Here is a 17,506-nt window from a genome sequence, read left to right as displayed (position 1 = left end):
TAAAGACTGAGGTCACTGTTACTTTAACCTCCCTGTGTGCAGTCTCATCTGTGTTAGGAACACAACAGGGGAGTTTTTATTTATTTTGTTAGTTTCTGGAGGGAGAGGGCGGTGACTTAGAGTGAAATTCTGCCTCCCCCCACCGCCCCCCCCCCCCCTTCCCCTCGCCCCGGCCCCCCGGCAGGGACCCAGTGGATTGGATGAAGTGACGGACAGGATGGGTTCAGGCTGCAGTTTTCTGATAATACTGCTGGTGGCGGTGCTGAGAATATTGACAGGGACTCGCCATTGCCCTCTGCAAGTACTCGGTGGTACTGCAGCTGTCAACAGAGTCTATTCATGGGCAGGCAAGTCAAGCCTCGTCCGGAGGCCGAATATACATCATCTAATGGAAGAACCATTTGCTCATGAACCAGGAATGCGTTTGTCTTTCAAGTCTAACAAGGCAAGGCTCGAAGAGCAGAATGGCCCACTCCTGCTCCCATTTCTTATGCTCCAAGTCTGTAATAATGAGGCTGGATTGTAAGCCCCTTTAAGATATTGGGAAAGACAAAATTGTTCAGTCATTTCATAGAGGGAGGCCCATCGAGTCTGTGGCAGTTCTGTGGTCGAGCTACCCAATTATTCCCACTCCCTTGCTCCCCACAGCCCTGGAAATGTTTGCCCATTATTCAATCTCCTTTTGAAAGTTATAATTGAATTTGCTGCAACTACCGTCCAGCCAGCGCGTTCCAGATAGTAACAACTCGCTGTGTTTAAAAAATAAATAAAATTTAAAAAATCTCCTCAACCTTCTGCCATTTACCCTAAATCTGTGTCCTCTGCTTACCAACACTCCTCCCGCTGGAAACAGTTGTGTTTTTTTTCACCCATTTACTCTATCAATTCTCTCAGAAATATTTCAAAATGCTTCACCATCAATGAATCATAGAGCGGTTACAACACAGAAGGAGGCCATTCGACCCATCGAGCCCGTGCCGGCTCTCTGCTAGAGCACCTCAGCCAGTCCCACTCCCCCCCCCGCCCTTTCCCCCGTAATTCTAGAAATATTTTTCCTTCAGGTACTTATCCAACTCCCTTTTGAAAGCCGCGATCGAGTCTGCCTCCACCACCCTCTCAGGCAGCGCGTTCCAGATCCTAACCACTCGCTGCGTAAAAACGTTTTTCCTCACGTCGCCTTTGGTTCTTCTGCCAATCGCCTTGAATCTGTGTCCTCTGGTTCTCGACCCTTCCGCCAATGGGAACGGTTTCTCTCGATCTACTCTGTCCAAACCCCTCATGATTTTGAACACCTCGATCAAATCTCCTCTCAACCTCCTGAGAGGAGATTTGACTGACGCTGAGGTTCATTGACTTACCATGTGGGCAAACGCTGCGGCCATTTTGAGCCGAACAAGACCCAGTGAAGCTCTTCTCGCTGGTGTTGGTTCAGCGAGAAATGTCGGACTGGGTCATTGGAAGAAGTCCTTGCTCTTTGAATCGTACCGTGAGACCTCAGGCTGGTTATGGTAGCATAGTGGTTATGTCGAAACGGTGGATGCAGAGAGGATGTTTCCACTCATAGGGGAAACTAAAACTAGGAGACATAGACTCAGAATAAGGGGCCGCCCATTTAAAACTGAGATGAGGAGGAATTTCTTCTCTCTGAGGGTTGTAAAGCTGTGGAATTCTCTGCCCCAGAGAGCTGTGGAGGCTGGGTCATTGAATATATTTAAGGCGGAGATAGACAGATTTTTGAGCGATAAGGGAGTAAAGGGTTCTGGGGAGCGGGCAGGGAAGTGGAGCTGAGCCCATGATCGGATCAGCCATGATCTTATTAAATGGCGGAGCAGGCTCGGGGGACCGAATGGCTGACTCCTGCTCCTATTTATGTTCTTATTTTACTGGACGAGTAATCCCATTCTAACGAAGGGTCATTGATCTGAAATGTTAACTCTGTTTCTCTCTCCACAGATTCTGTCTGACTTTCCTGTATTTCCAGTATTTTCTGTGTTTATTTCAGATTCCAGCATCCGCAGTATTTTGCTTTTGTATTAGTAATCCAGATGCCTGGACTAATAATGCAGACCCAATAATCCCAATAGCAGCTGGGAATTTAAATTCAGTTAAATAAATTAAATAATTTTTTTTTAAAAAGCTAGTATCAGTCATGGTGACCATGAAATTACCGGATTGTTGTAAAACTTTTCCCTCAAATCCCCTCGAAACCCTCCCCCCCCCCCAATTACTTTAAATCTATGCCCCCTGGTTATTGACCCCTCTGCTAAGGGAAACATTGAGGTGTATAATTTTATACACCTCAAACAGGTCTCCCCTCAGCCTCCTCTGTTCCAAGGAAAACAACCCCAGCCTATCCAATCTTTCCTCATAGCTGAAATTCTCCAGTCCAGGCAACATCTTCGTAAATCTCCTCTGTACCCTCTCCAGTGCAATCACATCTTTCCTGTAATGTGGTGACCAGAACTGCACGCAGTATTCCAGCTGTAGCCTAACTAGTGTTTTATACAGTTCAAGCATAACCCCCCCCTGCTCTTGTATTCTAATAAAGGTAAGTATTCCGTATGTCGCCTTAACCACCTTATCTACCTGGCCTGCCACCTTCAGGGATCTATGGACCTGCACTCCAAGGTCCCTTTGTTCCTCTACACTTGTCCTACCATTTAATGCGTATGCCCTTGCCTTGTTAGCCCTCCCCAAATACATTACCTCACACTTCTCCGGATTGAATTCCATTTGCCACTGTTCTGCCCACCTGACCAGTTCATTGATATCCTCCTGCAGTCCACCGCTTTCTTCTACATTATCAACCACCTGGCCAATTTTTGTAACATCTGCAAACTGCTTAATTATACCCCCTACATTCAAGTCCAAGTCATTGATATATAGCACTAAAAGCAAGGGACCCAGCACTGAGCCCTATGGAACCCCACTGGAAACAGCCTTCCAGTCACAAAAACACCCATCGACCATTACCATTTGCTTCCTGCCTCTGAGCCAATTTTGGATCCAACTTGCCATTTTGCCCTGGATCCCATGGGCTTTTACTTTCGTGACCAGTCTGCCATGTGGGACCTTATCAAAAAGCCTTGCTAAAGTCCATATACACTGCATCGAACGCACTGCCCTCATTGACCCTCCTGGTTATCAAGGCCATGTGGGACCTTATCAAAAGCCTTGCTAGAATCCATATTCACCACACCAACTTCCGCTTCCTCTGCCCGCAGTTGACGACCCGACCGGCGCTGCACGGCAGCTTTGGCGACGAGGACGAGCTGGAGAGCGCCAACCCCTGCAAGGACCTATGGGTGGCCAAGGGCTACGAGGACTACCGGCGGGCCGTGGTCCGGGAGCGGGACGCCAACAAGATTGACCTGTGCGTGCACTTTGCCAAGGGCGAGCCGCGGGAGGGCGGGGGGCGCGGGGAGGGGGGCGGCAGCCCGGGCACCGAGTGCCCACTCAAGGAGGCCCGGGGCTCCCCGGGCTGCCGGGCGTCCCCCTCCTCGCCCGGCCTGCTGAAGAAGGCGGCCAAGGAGGCGGCGGGGGGCGTGGGGGCGGGCGGCGGAGGGGGGAGCGGCGGGGGGGCGGAGGAGGAGGAGGACTCCCGCTGCGTCTACTGCCGCGACGTCTTCCGCGACCGGGAGAACGGGCGGGGGCGCTGCCAGGACGCGCCCGACCCCATCGGGCGCTGCGTCCACCAGGCCAGCTGCATGTGGTGCGCCGAGTCCATGCTCTACCACTGCATGTCGGACTCCGAGGGTGACTACTCCGACCCTTGCTCCTGCGACGCCTCCAGCCGCCACTTCTGCGCTCGCTGGTTGGCGCTGGCCGCCCTCTCCCTCATGGCGCCCTGCATGTGCTGCTACCTGCCTCTCCGGGCCTGTCACCGCTGTGGCGAGAGGTGGGGCTGCTGCGGGGGTAAGCACAAGGCGGTGCGGTGAGCGGCCCGGGGGCTAGGGTAAAGGGGTGTCAGAAGCGAGGGCTCGGAACCCAGAAACAATAAGGCACTTTTGCAACCAAAAGCAGTCCTGCCAGAAGGACCTTGCAGCGATTAACGCGGTGTGACAGATTGGCATTTGGGCCGAACGAGGCCTAGTTCAGTCTGGAGACGGCCTGTTACCGATCTCGGCAGAGGAGTGCTGGTTTAACTATCCCAGCCCGTGAGGGGGGCACCGGGAGCTTACTTAGAAGTCAGTCTGTCTTGTGTGATACACTTAATTAAGGTGGTCCCTTGTAATGGCAATCAATTACCTACACACACCTCCCCCCCCACACAGGCTCATCCAGGCTTCATTCACCAAGTGAACACTCGCTCACATTCGGGAGGCCCGAGGTGTTTTTTTTTTAACCATTCATCCACATTTACACAGGGTAGCCCAGGTAGAAGGAGAAATTGAACCACCCGCACTTCAGCGGGAGAGTCTCGTTTGTTTATTTATTTATTTCCCCGAACTGGCTGTATAGAATGGACGCGTTCCTGTGTTAGGTTCATGAAAATTGAACATGGCGCATTGGAATAAGAGAAAATCAAACTTCCCCCCACCTCCCTCCCCCCCCCAACTTCCCCTTCCCCACCGACCCCCTCCCAACTCCCCCCTCCCCCACTCCCCCACAAACCCTCCCCCATCGACCCCCCCGACACCCCCACAAACTCCCCCACCAACCCTCACCCAACTCCCCCACCTACCCCCCCCCAAACTCCCCCACCAACCCTCACCCAACTCCCCCACCTACCCCCCCCCAAACTCCCCCACCAACCCTCACCCATCTCCCCCACCAAAACTCCACTTACCGAATTGTTTACATATTTGGATTCTATCTCATCTCACACATAAATGCAAACTTTCTCCCTTTGTACTGTCACGCCTATCTACCCACCTCTCCTGCTCTCTCATGTATAGAGGTTGTCTCTCTCTCTCTCACACACACATGTTCTACCTCTCACTCTCACACATATACTACCTCCCGCTCTCACACACATATTCTACCCCTGTCTCTCTATCATGCTTTCTCACTCACATTCACACACGTGCTCTACCTCTCTCTCACTCTCTCACTTACACACACTCTCTCACTCACTTACACAGACACTCTCTCACTTATACACACCCACTCTACCTCTCACTCTCTCACTTATGCGCACTGTCTCACTTATACACACACATGCTCTATTTCTCTCACTCTCTCACTTGCACACACACACACACATTCCCTCACTCTTTCACTTACACACACTCTCACTTACACACACACGCTTTCACTCTCACTTAAACACACTCTCACTCTCACACACACACACTCTCTCTCACTCATACACACACACTCTCTCACTCATACACACACACTCGCTCTCACTTACACACGCACACTCTCTCTCACTCATACACACACACACTCTCTCACTCATACACACACACTCGCTCTCACTTACACACACACACACACTCTCTCACTCATACACACACACTCGCTCTCACTTACACACACACAGTCTCTCTCATTCATACACACACACTCTCACTGTCTCACTTATACACACACATGCTCTATCTCTCTCTCTCACTCTCTCACGCACACACACACACTCTACCTCTCTCTGTCCCTCTCTTGCTCACTCTTTCACTCACGCACACCCATGATCTACCTCTCTCCCGACCCCCCCCACCCCCCAACACACATTCACATTCCAGCACTGGCTCCATTCAGATACCCAGACATTTCTGCGATTGTAAACCCGAGACCCAGAGTCTGTGTTTGAATCTGCTCCGTCTCTCCCAAGTACCACTGTGTATGTGCGTGTTTGTGACATGGGGACATTGCGGCAATTTTCAACAAATTTTGATCAGTAGCAAAGTAAACCTTCAGAAGTGAAAGGCCGATTAGCCCGATTGGGTGGGTGCATTGCTCCGTCCTTACCTCATCTTAGTCTCTATGACATCAGTTGTGTCTGACGTAAACCTTTAGGGGGCAAAAGCTGTGAAACCAGTTATTCCATGAATGGAGAGGTGGTGCGTTGGTTTAAGGCATCTCCCCGGCATTGTGCGACAGGGAATCAGCTCCCCAGGGGAGACACTTCTCCCATCTCTGGAGATTCGTTCCCCCTCCTCTTTGCTGGAGCGAGCAGTAGAATGGTGGGATGGGGTCTTGTTGGACGCCATCATTTCCAAGACTCTGGTGGTAGGCGAGGGCCAGGTGGTCATTGGGACCCTCAAGGTTTACTAGCTGCCCGCCTGCGCGGAGCGGGACAGGCGGTGAAAGGTGGACGACAATCGCTTCATTAATGTTCTTAAAAGGCGCCCTGTAATTCGGCTCGGTGCAATCACAACGTGCGGTATCTAGCATTCGTTTGCAAATGTTCCATCGGGGGGCGTTGGGGTTGGGCGTACACGTGCTTGAGATTGTCAGTGTGGGTTAGCCCGAGGTACAGTCCGACGGGGGGTGCCTGGGACGGCTGTTGGATGGCTATGAATGAGCCAGGCTGCTGGTGTCACCTGACTACGTTCCAACAATGGCGTGAGCCAAAGATGGCCAACTTTGGGTTGGGTTGGTGCCGGAATGATATCGCTGGCTCAAACGCTGGTCTGGGTTCGTTGTATTCCCACTGCCTGGTGAGGTGGCGCTGTTGGCACACAGGCTGGTGGGGGGGGGGCGGTGGGATGAGGAGGGGTGTGGGCTGGACCACTGGCTTGGGGGGGTGGGGGAGGAGCTGTCATTTCTATTATGTTACCTTTTGACCAGCGGAGAGTCCGATCGGGGGGGTTAAAGGAGATGTAATTCCAAGCCCCATGGGGGGGAGGGAGTGAAGAGCCATATAGGCAAGGAGCTAGGGACTTCTGGGCAGAGCAGGGCGAGTCGGGGCATCATAGGCTCAAAGTGCAAAGTCTCCCCCAGTTGATCAGCGGCCGCTGCAGCGGTTTGGGACAGGAAGCCGGTTGGACACGACCTGATCCCGCCACTTGTACGCAACGAGACGGCCCGATGGTACAACACGCGAGCGACAATCAGAAAAAATACCCTGCGAGCGTGTGCTGGATAAGTCCGCCATGTCGGAGAGTGCCCCCACACCCCTGGCACAGCCAGCCTGGGCTGCACCCCTTCCCCTGCCCCGCGGGCAAAGCAGGCGGGCTGAGAAATGGTCTCCCGGTATCTGTCATAATGCTGTGCACCATGGCAGTGCCAATCCCCAGTGTGCCAATCGATGGTCCAATCACCTAGATGACTGTTTCCCTTTAGGACATGACACAGGATCAGCCCCGTACCGGCAAACGGCACCGGGGGTGGGGGAGCCCGGCAGTAAGCCCTTGCCGATGACCCAGACTTGTGCCATGAGACGCTCATTAATAGTTGACGTCTGCGTGGATGTTCAAGGAATCACTTATTTATTTTTCAGGGGTTTTTTTTAAAACCAAACTGGCGGATGCCCCGTGGCATTGCTCATGGATAGAGTGCTTTGGGATGTTTAGCTGTTAAGCTGGAGCCGTGTTTAACCTGGACTGCCCCTTTAAGATCACTGCTCAGGAACGTCCTTTGGGGTCGGGACTCAGGCACATATAGATAATCGTGGCTGCGGGTATAGTTCTGTGGAAAATGACTGGCATTTTCCTTTTTTTTAAGGTGGGTTTGCATTTATAACGGGAAGGAGTCTGCAGGTTATAGCCTCGAGACTTATATACATCATTGCAGAACCAGGTTATAATCTTTCTTTCAGTTTAACCCTCCCCCACTTCACCCCGCCCCCCCCCCCTCCCCCGCCCACAACACCCTGAGTCAAACTGGATGGGCAATAAATGCTGGTCTTGCCAGTGGTGGCCACATCCCAAGAATGAAAAAATAATTTAAAAAATTAATACTGACTATTTTATTAATGCAGAATCAAACTTTCCTTTTTAAAATCTTTTCCATTTATCATAAGACACTGGTAATCGACTGTATCTTGAATGCTTTTATTAATATTCAATTTTATTGAATGCAAGTATTAATATTCAGTGTGAACACTTGGTTGTAATATTTGGTATTAATACTTCATTAATATTCAATCGTGACCCTGCATTAATACAATATTCCGTATTAATTTTTTTAATTATTTTTTCATTCTTGGGATGGGGCCACCACTGGCAAGGCCGGCATTTATTGCCCATCCCTAATTGCCCCTTGAGAAGGAGGTGGTGAGCCGCCGCCTTGAACCGCTGCAGTCCGTGTGGTGAAGGTGCTCCCACAGTGCTGTTAGGGAGGGAGTTCCAGGATTGTGACCCAGCGACGATGAAGGAACAGCCGATATATTTCCAAGTCAGGATGGAGTGTGACTCGGAGGGGAACGTGGAGATGGTGGTGTTCCCATGCGCCTGCTGCCCTTTTCTTTCTAGGGGGTAGAGGTCGTGGGTTTGGGAGGTGCTGCCGAAGAAGCCTTGGCGAGTTGCTGCAGTGCATCTTGTAGATGGTGCACACTGCAGCCACGGTGCGCCGGTGGTGGAGGGAGTGAGTGTTGAAGGTGGTGGATGGGGAGCCGATCAAGTGGGCTGCTTTGTCCTGGATGGTGTCGAGCTTCATGAGTGTTTTTGGAGCTGCACTCATCCAGGCAAGTGGAGAGTAATAATACCATTATTAATACCATTATTAACACCATCATTAATACCCGAGGGCTGTACAAGTCAGTAATACTTTCTCTCTGCCTTTCTGTCCTTCTTGTTTTGTATGAGGGAAAGGCTTACAATGGGATGTCTGGTTTAGCTCTGCATTCGATGGGGTCCCGAGATGCTGAGTGGGGAAATGAGGGGCCTCCCACAACAGGTCTCAGTGGGCGGTTTGATGCGATGTGTTCCAGGGTCTGGGACTCGTGGCCACAGACGCACTTCGGGTCCCTTGCCCTCCACGTGTGGAGCGGGTGTCTGTGCCCTGCGCGGATTGGGTGGCGCGTTACCCACTGTCCTCGAGGGAGGGCGGAGCCGGTGACCCCCACTGCTGGGTCAGTGAGGGGGTGTCGGTTCTTTATGTCGCCTGCATCCCAAGATTCCCTCCACCTGGATAGTGGGCGGAAACCGGATGCGTGAATATTGACCGCCTTTTCCCAGAAAGGCCGGCGCCATTTCCCGCCCTTTCGTGGCAAGGTTTCTCAAGCCTTCCTGGATGCAAAGGTCGGTGTTTCTCATACAAACATAGAAATTTACAGCACAGAAGGAGGCCATTCCGGCCCATCGTGTCTGCGCCGGCCGACAAAGAGCCGCACGGCCCTCGGTCAGCAGCCCTGAAGGTTACATATAAACCTATGAACAATGAACAATGATGGGGAGGTAAAGAGCACCCAGCCCAACCAGTCCGCCCCACACAACTGCGACACCCCTTACACTGAAACATTCTGCACTCCACCTCAACCGCATTGTTTCCCGCTCACGGAGCACGGTGGCGTTGCGGTGAATGGCAGGACAGAGGGAATGTGGGACAGCACAGGGAGCCACTCAGTTGGAATGGACTTAAGCATCCCTGACAACGTCTTAATAGAGCCTCCGGTAATTTGTTAATACAGTATGTCAAAAATACAATTCCCAAGTCTAAAACATTAATACTGTTATAATTTGGTATTAATACTCAGTCTTAATATTTGCCATTAATATTTTATTCATTCAATAGTGATTCTGCTTTAATACTTAATAATATTCAGTATTAACGCTCGATTCTAATACAGTATTAGTAATCTGAAGCCTACAGTATTCTGAGAGAAATGCAGATCTTCTCACAATACTGAAATATTTATTGTTCCTTTGGGGAATGGTGTCAATTAAAATCTCTTTGGGTCTTGCATTCCCCGCCTGTGTTGCCAGTGTGGGAATGAGCATTAATCCAGGGTCCTTGCGGCTCTCCAGTTTTCAGCGGGGGTGTCTTCGAAATTTCTAGAATGTCAGGCAGGCAACAGTGTTATATGACGACAAGACATTTCATTAACGAGATTGCAATTACTCTTCACCATGAAGAGAAAGAACTCAGGGGGGGGAGGGGGGGGGTCCCTGATCACAGCCGCTATCCTGCTCCTGATTGGGTTTCGTACCTGGCAAATGGTGGCCAGCTAAGGGTCCTTGTGAGAATGGTTCGTCTGTAACTGAGGCAACCCTGCCAACGTCAAGAGAAAATCTACTCCTTTTTGATTGGATAATGGATACCAGAACTACCTAATTGTACCTGACTGGGTTTTTACGATCTGAGTAGTGTCTCCACTGACAGGTGAAGGTGTTTCAAGGGTGTTCACAATGTACAGAGCTCTCCTGAGGTGCCTTGGGCCTTTCCCTGGGGAAAGCCTGGGAGCGGACCCTCTGGTTGAAATTTATTTTTAGAGAAATATGTATGTTTTTTGAAAAATTATTTTTTTAAATGACTGAAGTATATGTGCGACATAATTTGAAGGTCCCAGTAGTGAGTGTTAATGGTGTGGTGACATTTGACCCCGTGGCTGAGAGTGTGCACTCTGACGACATCATGTGTTGACCCATCAGTGAACTTTGAACTTTGAACATTGACTGCTTTGAACCCAGTCCCTAGCTATCTCATTTTCAATTTAGTCCATTTTGCATGGATGTAGAATTTATTTTAATGTAATAACTCACCCCTTACTGAGTATGTTATCTCCATGTTGTGATGGCTCTTTTCCATTGTTTCTGCTTTCTGATATTTCCCGGACAATCGAGGGATTGACTCGTGTGGCGTCTGTATACTGCATGGAAATGAGAGAGAGAGTTTGCACAGCGAGATGATTATGCTGGATCAGAGTTATACCGGCATCAATTTACAGCAGTGTTTCTCACTAACCTGAGCCCTACAGTACAAAGGTCACTGTGGAGAATGCTGCATGGCATGGTGGGATTGTTACGGTGCAGTGTAAACAGTTCCTCAAACTCCCTGCTCAACTGGCCTGGACAGCCATTCAGTGCAGATTAGGCTGGTTCAAGAGAAAGAGTGGTAAGACCCAATAGCACCCATGCCTGCCATTTTCCTGGGGGTTTTGCCAGATTGACAGCCGGAGGCAGAGACAACTGTCATGAAAGTTCAGAGCCTATCTGTCATGTCTTTGAAACTCAGGTATGAGGCCAACATTGTACAACTCCTGATAGGCCAGTTGGAAGGAAGTTCCTGATACCACCTTGAAAGAACAATATTAGTTCATATTTTGGGTCGTTTCTCCATGAGCTCTGGCTGAGTGAGGATAGCGATCCCTCTTATAGGACTGGCCATAGAGCAGGGAAAACAGGAGAAAGGTCAATGGGACTGATATATGTGAGCTAAATTAACACAGGAAGTTAAGGCCTGTCAATGGATTTTTAATTGAATGATTGCTGCACAGCTATAAAGAGTCATTCTGTTGTCTCATCCCATCATCACCAACCCTTCATCACCAACCCTTCATCACCAACCCTTCATCACCAATCCTTCATCATCAACCCATCATCACCAACCCTTCATCACCAACCCTTCATCACCAACCCATCATCACAAACCCTTCATCACCAACCCATCATCACCAACCCATCATCACCAACCCATCATCACCAACCCTTCATCACCAACCCATCATCACAAACCCTTCATCACCAACCCTTCATCACCAACCCTTCATCACCAACCCTTCATCACCAACCCTTCATCACCAACCCATCATCACAAACCCTTCATCACCAACCCTTCATCACCAACCCATCATCACCAACCCATCATCACCAACCCATCATCACCAACCCATCATCACCAACCCATCATCACCAACCCTTCATCACCAACCCTTCATCACCAACCCATCATCACCAACCCTTCATCACCAACCCATCATCACCAACCCTTCATCACCAACCCTTCATCACCAACCCATCATCACCAACCCTTCATCACCAACCCTTCATCACCAACCCATCATCACCAACCCTTCATCACCAATCCTTCATCACCAACCCATCATCACAAACCCTTCATCACCAACCCATCATCACAAACCCTTCATCACCAACCCATCATCACCAACCCTTCATCACCAACCCATCATCACCAACCCTTCATCACCAACCCTTCATCACCAACCCTTCATCACCAACCCTTCATCACCAACCTTTCATCACCAACCAATCATCACCAACCCTTCATCACCAACCCTTCATCACCAACCCATCATCACCAACCCATCATCACAAACCCTTCACCAACTCACCCCATCGTCGCCAACTCATTGTCACCAACCCACCATCACCAGTTCAAAAGCTGTATCAAAGAGGTAGGTATTAATGATCTTCTTAAAGGAGGAGAGTGAGGTAGAGAGGTTTAGGAAGGGAATTCCAGAGCTCGGGGCCTTTACATTGCCATTCATGTGGTGTCACAGTGTCTTGATATTCAAATTTATCCGTTAATGCTCAGTTTTCCACAGGTGGAGCAACTTGCACTAAATCCTCAATTTATCAAGCCAAGCAAAATGTTTTTTTAAATAGCCAGGGTTTTAAAAAATAGGTAGGCAGCAAATAAAGAGAGTGATGTCATAGTGCTGTCCTTAAAGGGAATGGTATGACCCAAGTTGGTCTCGGGCAGTGCCCTGTGCAGTGTGCCAACCATCGGTCTGTCGTGGACATAGTTATCTAATATTTATTTATGAATCTTTATTTTTACCTCAGCCATCAGCCAGTGTGCTGTCTGTCTTTGTGCCTTGAGTTCTCTGCTCGACAATCAGATTTTATTGTATTTCATTTGAATATTTATTTTTTGCAATTGTGTATTGTGAATTATTTATTGTACAATATTGTTGGGGGAGGGGTGGCTGAACATAGAATCTTATGGCACAGAAGGAGGCCATTCAGCTCATCGTGCCTCGACCGGTTCCTTAGAAGTGCTACATGGAGTTAGGTCACAGATCAGCCACAATCTCAAAGTAAGGTCAAAGGGCACGAGGGGTTAAACGGCCTCCTGTTCCTATGTAACTCTCCCCCCTCACTACTCTTTCCCCATTGCCCTCACAGATGTTACCGTTTCATTTTATTTTAGCTTTACTCTGACCTCTTGTTTGCAATAGATTTTTTTGGTTAAAATCATTGCTGTATAGGTAGCATACAGTTGTGTTCTTCAACGAGGAAGCAACCAGACTTGGGTTTAATCGCCAATGCACTTTGCACAAAGGCTGCCGTTTGAAAGGGCAGTGACCGTTGTATTGTAGGCTAACAGCAGTCAATCCATACTGGCAATATCCCACACCAATCATGAGGTGAATGACTGATCTACCTGGGTTTCTTTTGGTGGTGGTGGTGGGATTGGTTGAGGAGAAAGGATGGCTGGGACACCGGGGGAACCTCTCCTAGTTTCTTTCCAGTCGCGATGTGCGGCCAAGCAACACGGGCAGTTTAATAACTCATCCCGAGGACAGCACCTCTCGCGGTGTTGCACACCCTTCAGTATCTCCAGAGGCGTTCAGGCACTGGCCTGTGTGGGGGTTCAACAACAACAACAACTTGTATTTAGATAGCGCCTTTAACGTAGTGAAACGTCCCACGGCGCTTCACAGGAGTATCATGGGATTTTAAACCGAGCCACATAAATAGAAATTAGTGCAGGTGACCAAAAACTTGGTCAAAAAGGTATGTTTTAAGGAGTGTCTTGAAGGAGGTAGAGAGGTGGGGAGGTTTAGGCAGGGAGTTCCAGAGCTTGGGGTCCAGGCAACAGAAGGCACGGCCACCAATGGTTGAGTGATTAGAATCAGGGATGCTCAAGAGGGCAGAATTAGAGGAGCGCAGACATCTCGGTTGTGGGGCTGGAGGAGATTACAGAGATAGGGAGGGGCGAGGGCATGGAGGGATTTGAAAATAAGGAGGAGAATTTTGACATCGAGGTGTTGCTGGATGGAGAGCCAATGTAGGTCAGCGAGCATTGGGGCTGATGGGTGAGCAGGACTTGGTGCGAGTTAGGACACGGGCAGCCGAGTTTTGGATCATCTCTAGTTTACATAGGGTAGAATGTGGGAGGCCGGCCAGGAGTGCATTGGAATAGTCAAGTCTGGAGGTAACAAAGGCATGGATGAGGGCTTCAGCAGCGGATGAGCTGAGGTAGGGGCAGAGACGGGCGATGTTACGGAGGTGGAAATAGGCAGCCACAAACCTCTGAGCCAGATGTGAGTGTCACCAACCGAGCCAGGCTGACAGTTGAGCATGAAATGTAAATGGTCACTTAGCCAATCTGATCCAATGGATCCAGAGTTAATCATTGAGTCGTACCCACAATGTAATTGTAGTATTGTGTATTAGATAGCAGTGTTTTAAAGCTAGACCATCCCAACCCGGTATTACCTGTGTCGGGGGAGTTACATGTTACATGTCGCCTGTCTCCACCCTTGCCTCAGCTCATCCACTGCCCGTGATTCAGTGGGTAGCACTCTCACCTTCTGAGTCGGAGACCCACTCTAGAGACTTGAAAACAAAATGCAGGCTGACACTCCAGTGCCGTACTGAGGGAGCGCTGCACTGTTGTAAGTGCCGTTTTTCAGATGAGACGTTAAACCAAGGCCCTGTCTTCCCTCTTAGGTGGATCTAATAGATCTAGTAGCAGGGGAGTTATCCCCAGTGTTCTGGCCAATATTTATCCCTCAACCAAATCACTGAAACAACAGATTATCTGATCATTATCAGATTGCTGTTTGTGGGAGCTTGCTGTGCGCAAATTGGCTGTTGTGCTTTCTGCATTACAACAGTGACTACACTGGCCGTAATGTGCTTTGGACTGAACTGAGGTCATAAAAGGTGCTCTAGAAATGCAAGTCTTTATTTCAAAGCAGCATGCAGCAACCAATCCCATGAACACCTGCCCTCCACAGCCTGAATAAAGCAACTTTGCATAAATAGGAACGGCAACAATAACAGCAGCTTGCATTTATATAGCGCCTACAGCCTAATAAAAATATCCCAAGAGGCTTCACAGGAACGTTACCAGACAAAATTTGACACCAAGCCACATGTGGAGATATTGGGACAGGTGACCAAAAGCTTGGTCAAAGAGACAGGTTTTAAGGAGCACCTTAAAAGAGGAGAGAGAGGTAGAGAGAGAATTCCATATCTTAGTGCTCAGACAGCTGAATGGATGGCAGTCAATGGTGGAGCGATGAAAATTGGAGATGCGCAGGAGGTCGGATTTAGAGGAGCGCAGAAATCTCGGAGGGTTGTGGGGCTGGAGGAGGCTCCTGGTCACTATCGGTGATCTCATCAACTTTCACAGTCGGGCATAAGGGGTACATTTGCTGCTCTTGGCTGGGTCGTCGAGACCAGGAAGGGATGGACAGGAGAGAGATGACAAAGTGGGGAGTCGTGTGTTGCTCAGACGTGGCAACTAACAGGTCAAACCGATAATTGGCATGGATGCACTGGTGAACACTTCGATGAGATGGGCATTTTTCCCTCCCACACTTTGGCACCAACTGTTGGATTGCATTGATTCAGGGTCTCTGACTGGTACCAACCCCACTGAACTACAACAACAGGATCAGTCTGTCACTGAATTTACTTGCACGTGTGTGTGCCTGTGTGTGTTTGTGTATGTGTGACTGCGTGTGTGTGTCTGCACGTGTTTGTGTGTGTGCGTGTATGTTTGTATGTGTGCATGTTTGTGTCCACATGTATGTTTGTGCGTTGTGTATTTGTGCACATGTGCTTGTGTGCACGTGTGTTTGTGTGCATGTGTTTTTGTGCACACGTTTGTGTGTGGTGGGAGATTGGGGGGTCTTAGACCAGGTGAAATCTTGAATGGTTGTTCTCCACAACTGTAGGTCGCGAGTCTGATGTGCTGAGGTCCACCCTGTCCATGGAACAGGGCTGTCTCCAGGAATTGAATTTCGGTGACGGTCTGATGGTGTAACCGATCTGGCGAGTTGTCCCCTACTCTTCCAGTCTCTGTGCACCTTGTTCTTAAATGAATATGGCAGACCCATAACTCGTCCGTGATTGGGCAGTGTGAATGTGCAGCACTGGACTTAGGCTGGTAAGGTAGTTCCCCCTGTGGACACTAGAGCATGTTCTACAGGTATTTTATTCATCACACATCCTAGCAACATCCAGTGTCGGGCGAAGCAGTGCTTATTTCCAGTGACCTGATCGGCTGCTCCATTCAGATAGTTAGATCTTCAGTAACGTGTCCAATATAACACTGGCAGCAATACTCATATATTGAAGTATCCTTTGGTTCTGTGTTTCATGGGTGTGTGGGGTCTTTTCTCATCACCCGTGTGAAACACCATTGTGAAGAACTGTGGAGATAACATTAATGCCCAAGACTGATTGACTTCCCTTGGCTTCTTTCTCTCTTCATTCCCTCCTCATCGCTTCACATCTCGTGTCCTCTCTCCTACAAACCACTCTGTCTCCTTCTCCTGACCCAACCTTACCACTCTTGCTTACCCGTGTTCCATTCTTCTATGCTAAGTTTGCTTTCTTCTGTCCCTTCTTGCGTCCATCCCACTTTACAAAGTATTTACAGCATGGGAACAGGCCATTTGGCCCAACAGATCCATGCCGGTGTTTATGCTCCATTTGAGCCTCCTCCCACCCTACTTTATCTCACCCCATCACCATCTCCTTCTCTTCCTTTCTCCCGCGTGTGTTTATCCAGCTTCCCCTTAAATGCATCTAGTGCTATTCGCCTCAACCACTTCCTGTGGTAGCGAGTTCCACGTTGTGGGTAAAGATGTTTCTCCTGAATTCCCTTTTGGATTTACTCGTGACTATCTGATATTTATGGCCCTTAGTGCAGAGAGGATGTTTCCCCTCGTGGGGGAATGTAGAATCTAGAAATAGGGGGCATAGTCTCAGAATAAGGGGTCACACATTTAAAATGGAGATGAGGAATTTCTTCTCTCAGAGGGTCGTGAATCTTTGGAATTCTCTACCCCAGAGAGCTGAGTCATTGAATATATTTAACGTAGAGATATATTTTTGAACTACAGGAGAGTCAAGGGTTATTGAAATGTTGGCCTTTATTGAAGGGGGATAGAGTATGAACGCAGAGAAGTCTTGCTACAAGTGTACAGGGTATTGGCGAGGCCACACCTGGAGTACTGCGTACAGTTTCGGTCTCCGTATTTAAGGAAGGATATACTCGCATTGGAGGCTGTTCAGAGAAGGTTCACTAGGTTGATTCCGGAGAGGAAGGGGTTAACTTATGAAGATAGGTTGAGTAGGTTGGGCCTATACTGGAGTTCAGAAGAATGAGAGGTGATCTTATTGAAACATATAAGACAACGAGGGGCCTCGACAAGGTGGATGCAGAGAAGATATTTCCACTCATAGGGGAAACTAAAACTAGAGGGCATAGTCCCAGAATAAGGGGCCACCCATTTAAAACTGAGATGAGGAGGAATTTCCTCTCTGAGGGTTGTAAATCTGTGGAATTCTCTGCCCCAGAGTGCTGTGGAGGTGGGTCATTGAATAAATTTAAGGCAGAGATAGACAGATTTTTGAGCGATACGGGAGTAAAGGGTTATGGGGAGCAGGCAGGGAAGTGGAGCTGAGTCCATGAT

The 17,506-nt window shown here is 49.2% G+C and overlaps 1 protein-coding gene across 1 annotated transcript in view; it reads left to right on the top strand.

The window, feature by feature from the left end:
- The window catches only part of spred3 (sprouty related EVH1 domain containing 3), a 32,670-nt gene extending 28,732 nt beyond the window's left edge, over window positions 1–3,938 (top strand). The window contains exon 5 of the mRNA XM_070867551.1: window positions 3,225–3,938. Within this exon, the coding sequence (XP_070723652.1) occupies window positions 3,225–3,938 (714 nt within the window). The remainder of the gene's footprint in view (window positions 1–3,224) is intronic.
- The last annotated feature ends 13,568 nt before the right edge of the window (window positions 3,939–17,506 follow it).

The sequence above is a fragment of the Pristiophorus japonicus genome, chromosome 26 (assembly GCF_044704955.1).
Source record: "Pristiophorus japonicus isolate sPriJap1 chromosome 26, sPriJap1.hap1, whole genome shotgun sequence".
Classification (NCBI taxonomy): Eukaryota; Metazoa; Chordata; class Chondrichthyes; family Pristiophoridae; genus Pristiophorus; species Pristiophorus japonicus.
Note: the sequence above shows the minus strand (reverse complement) of the source record. Positions and strands in the feature narration are given on the sequence as shown.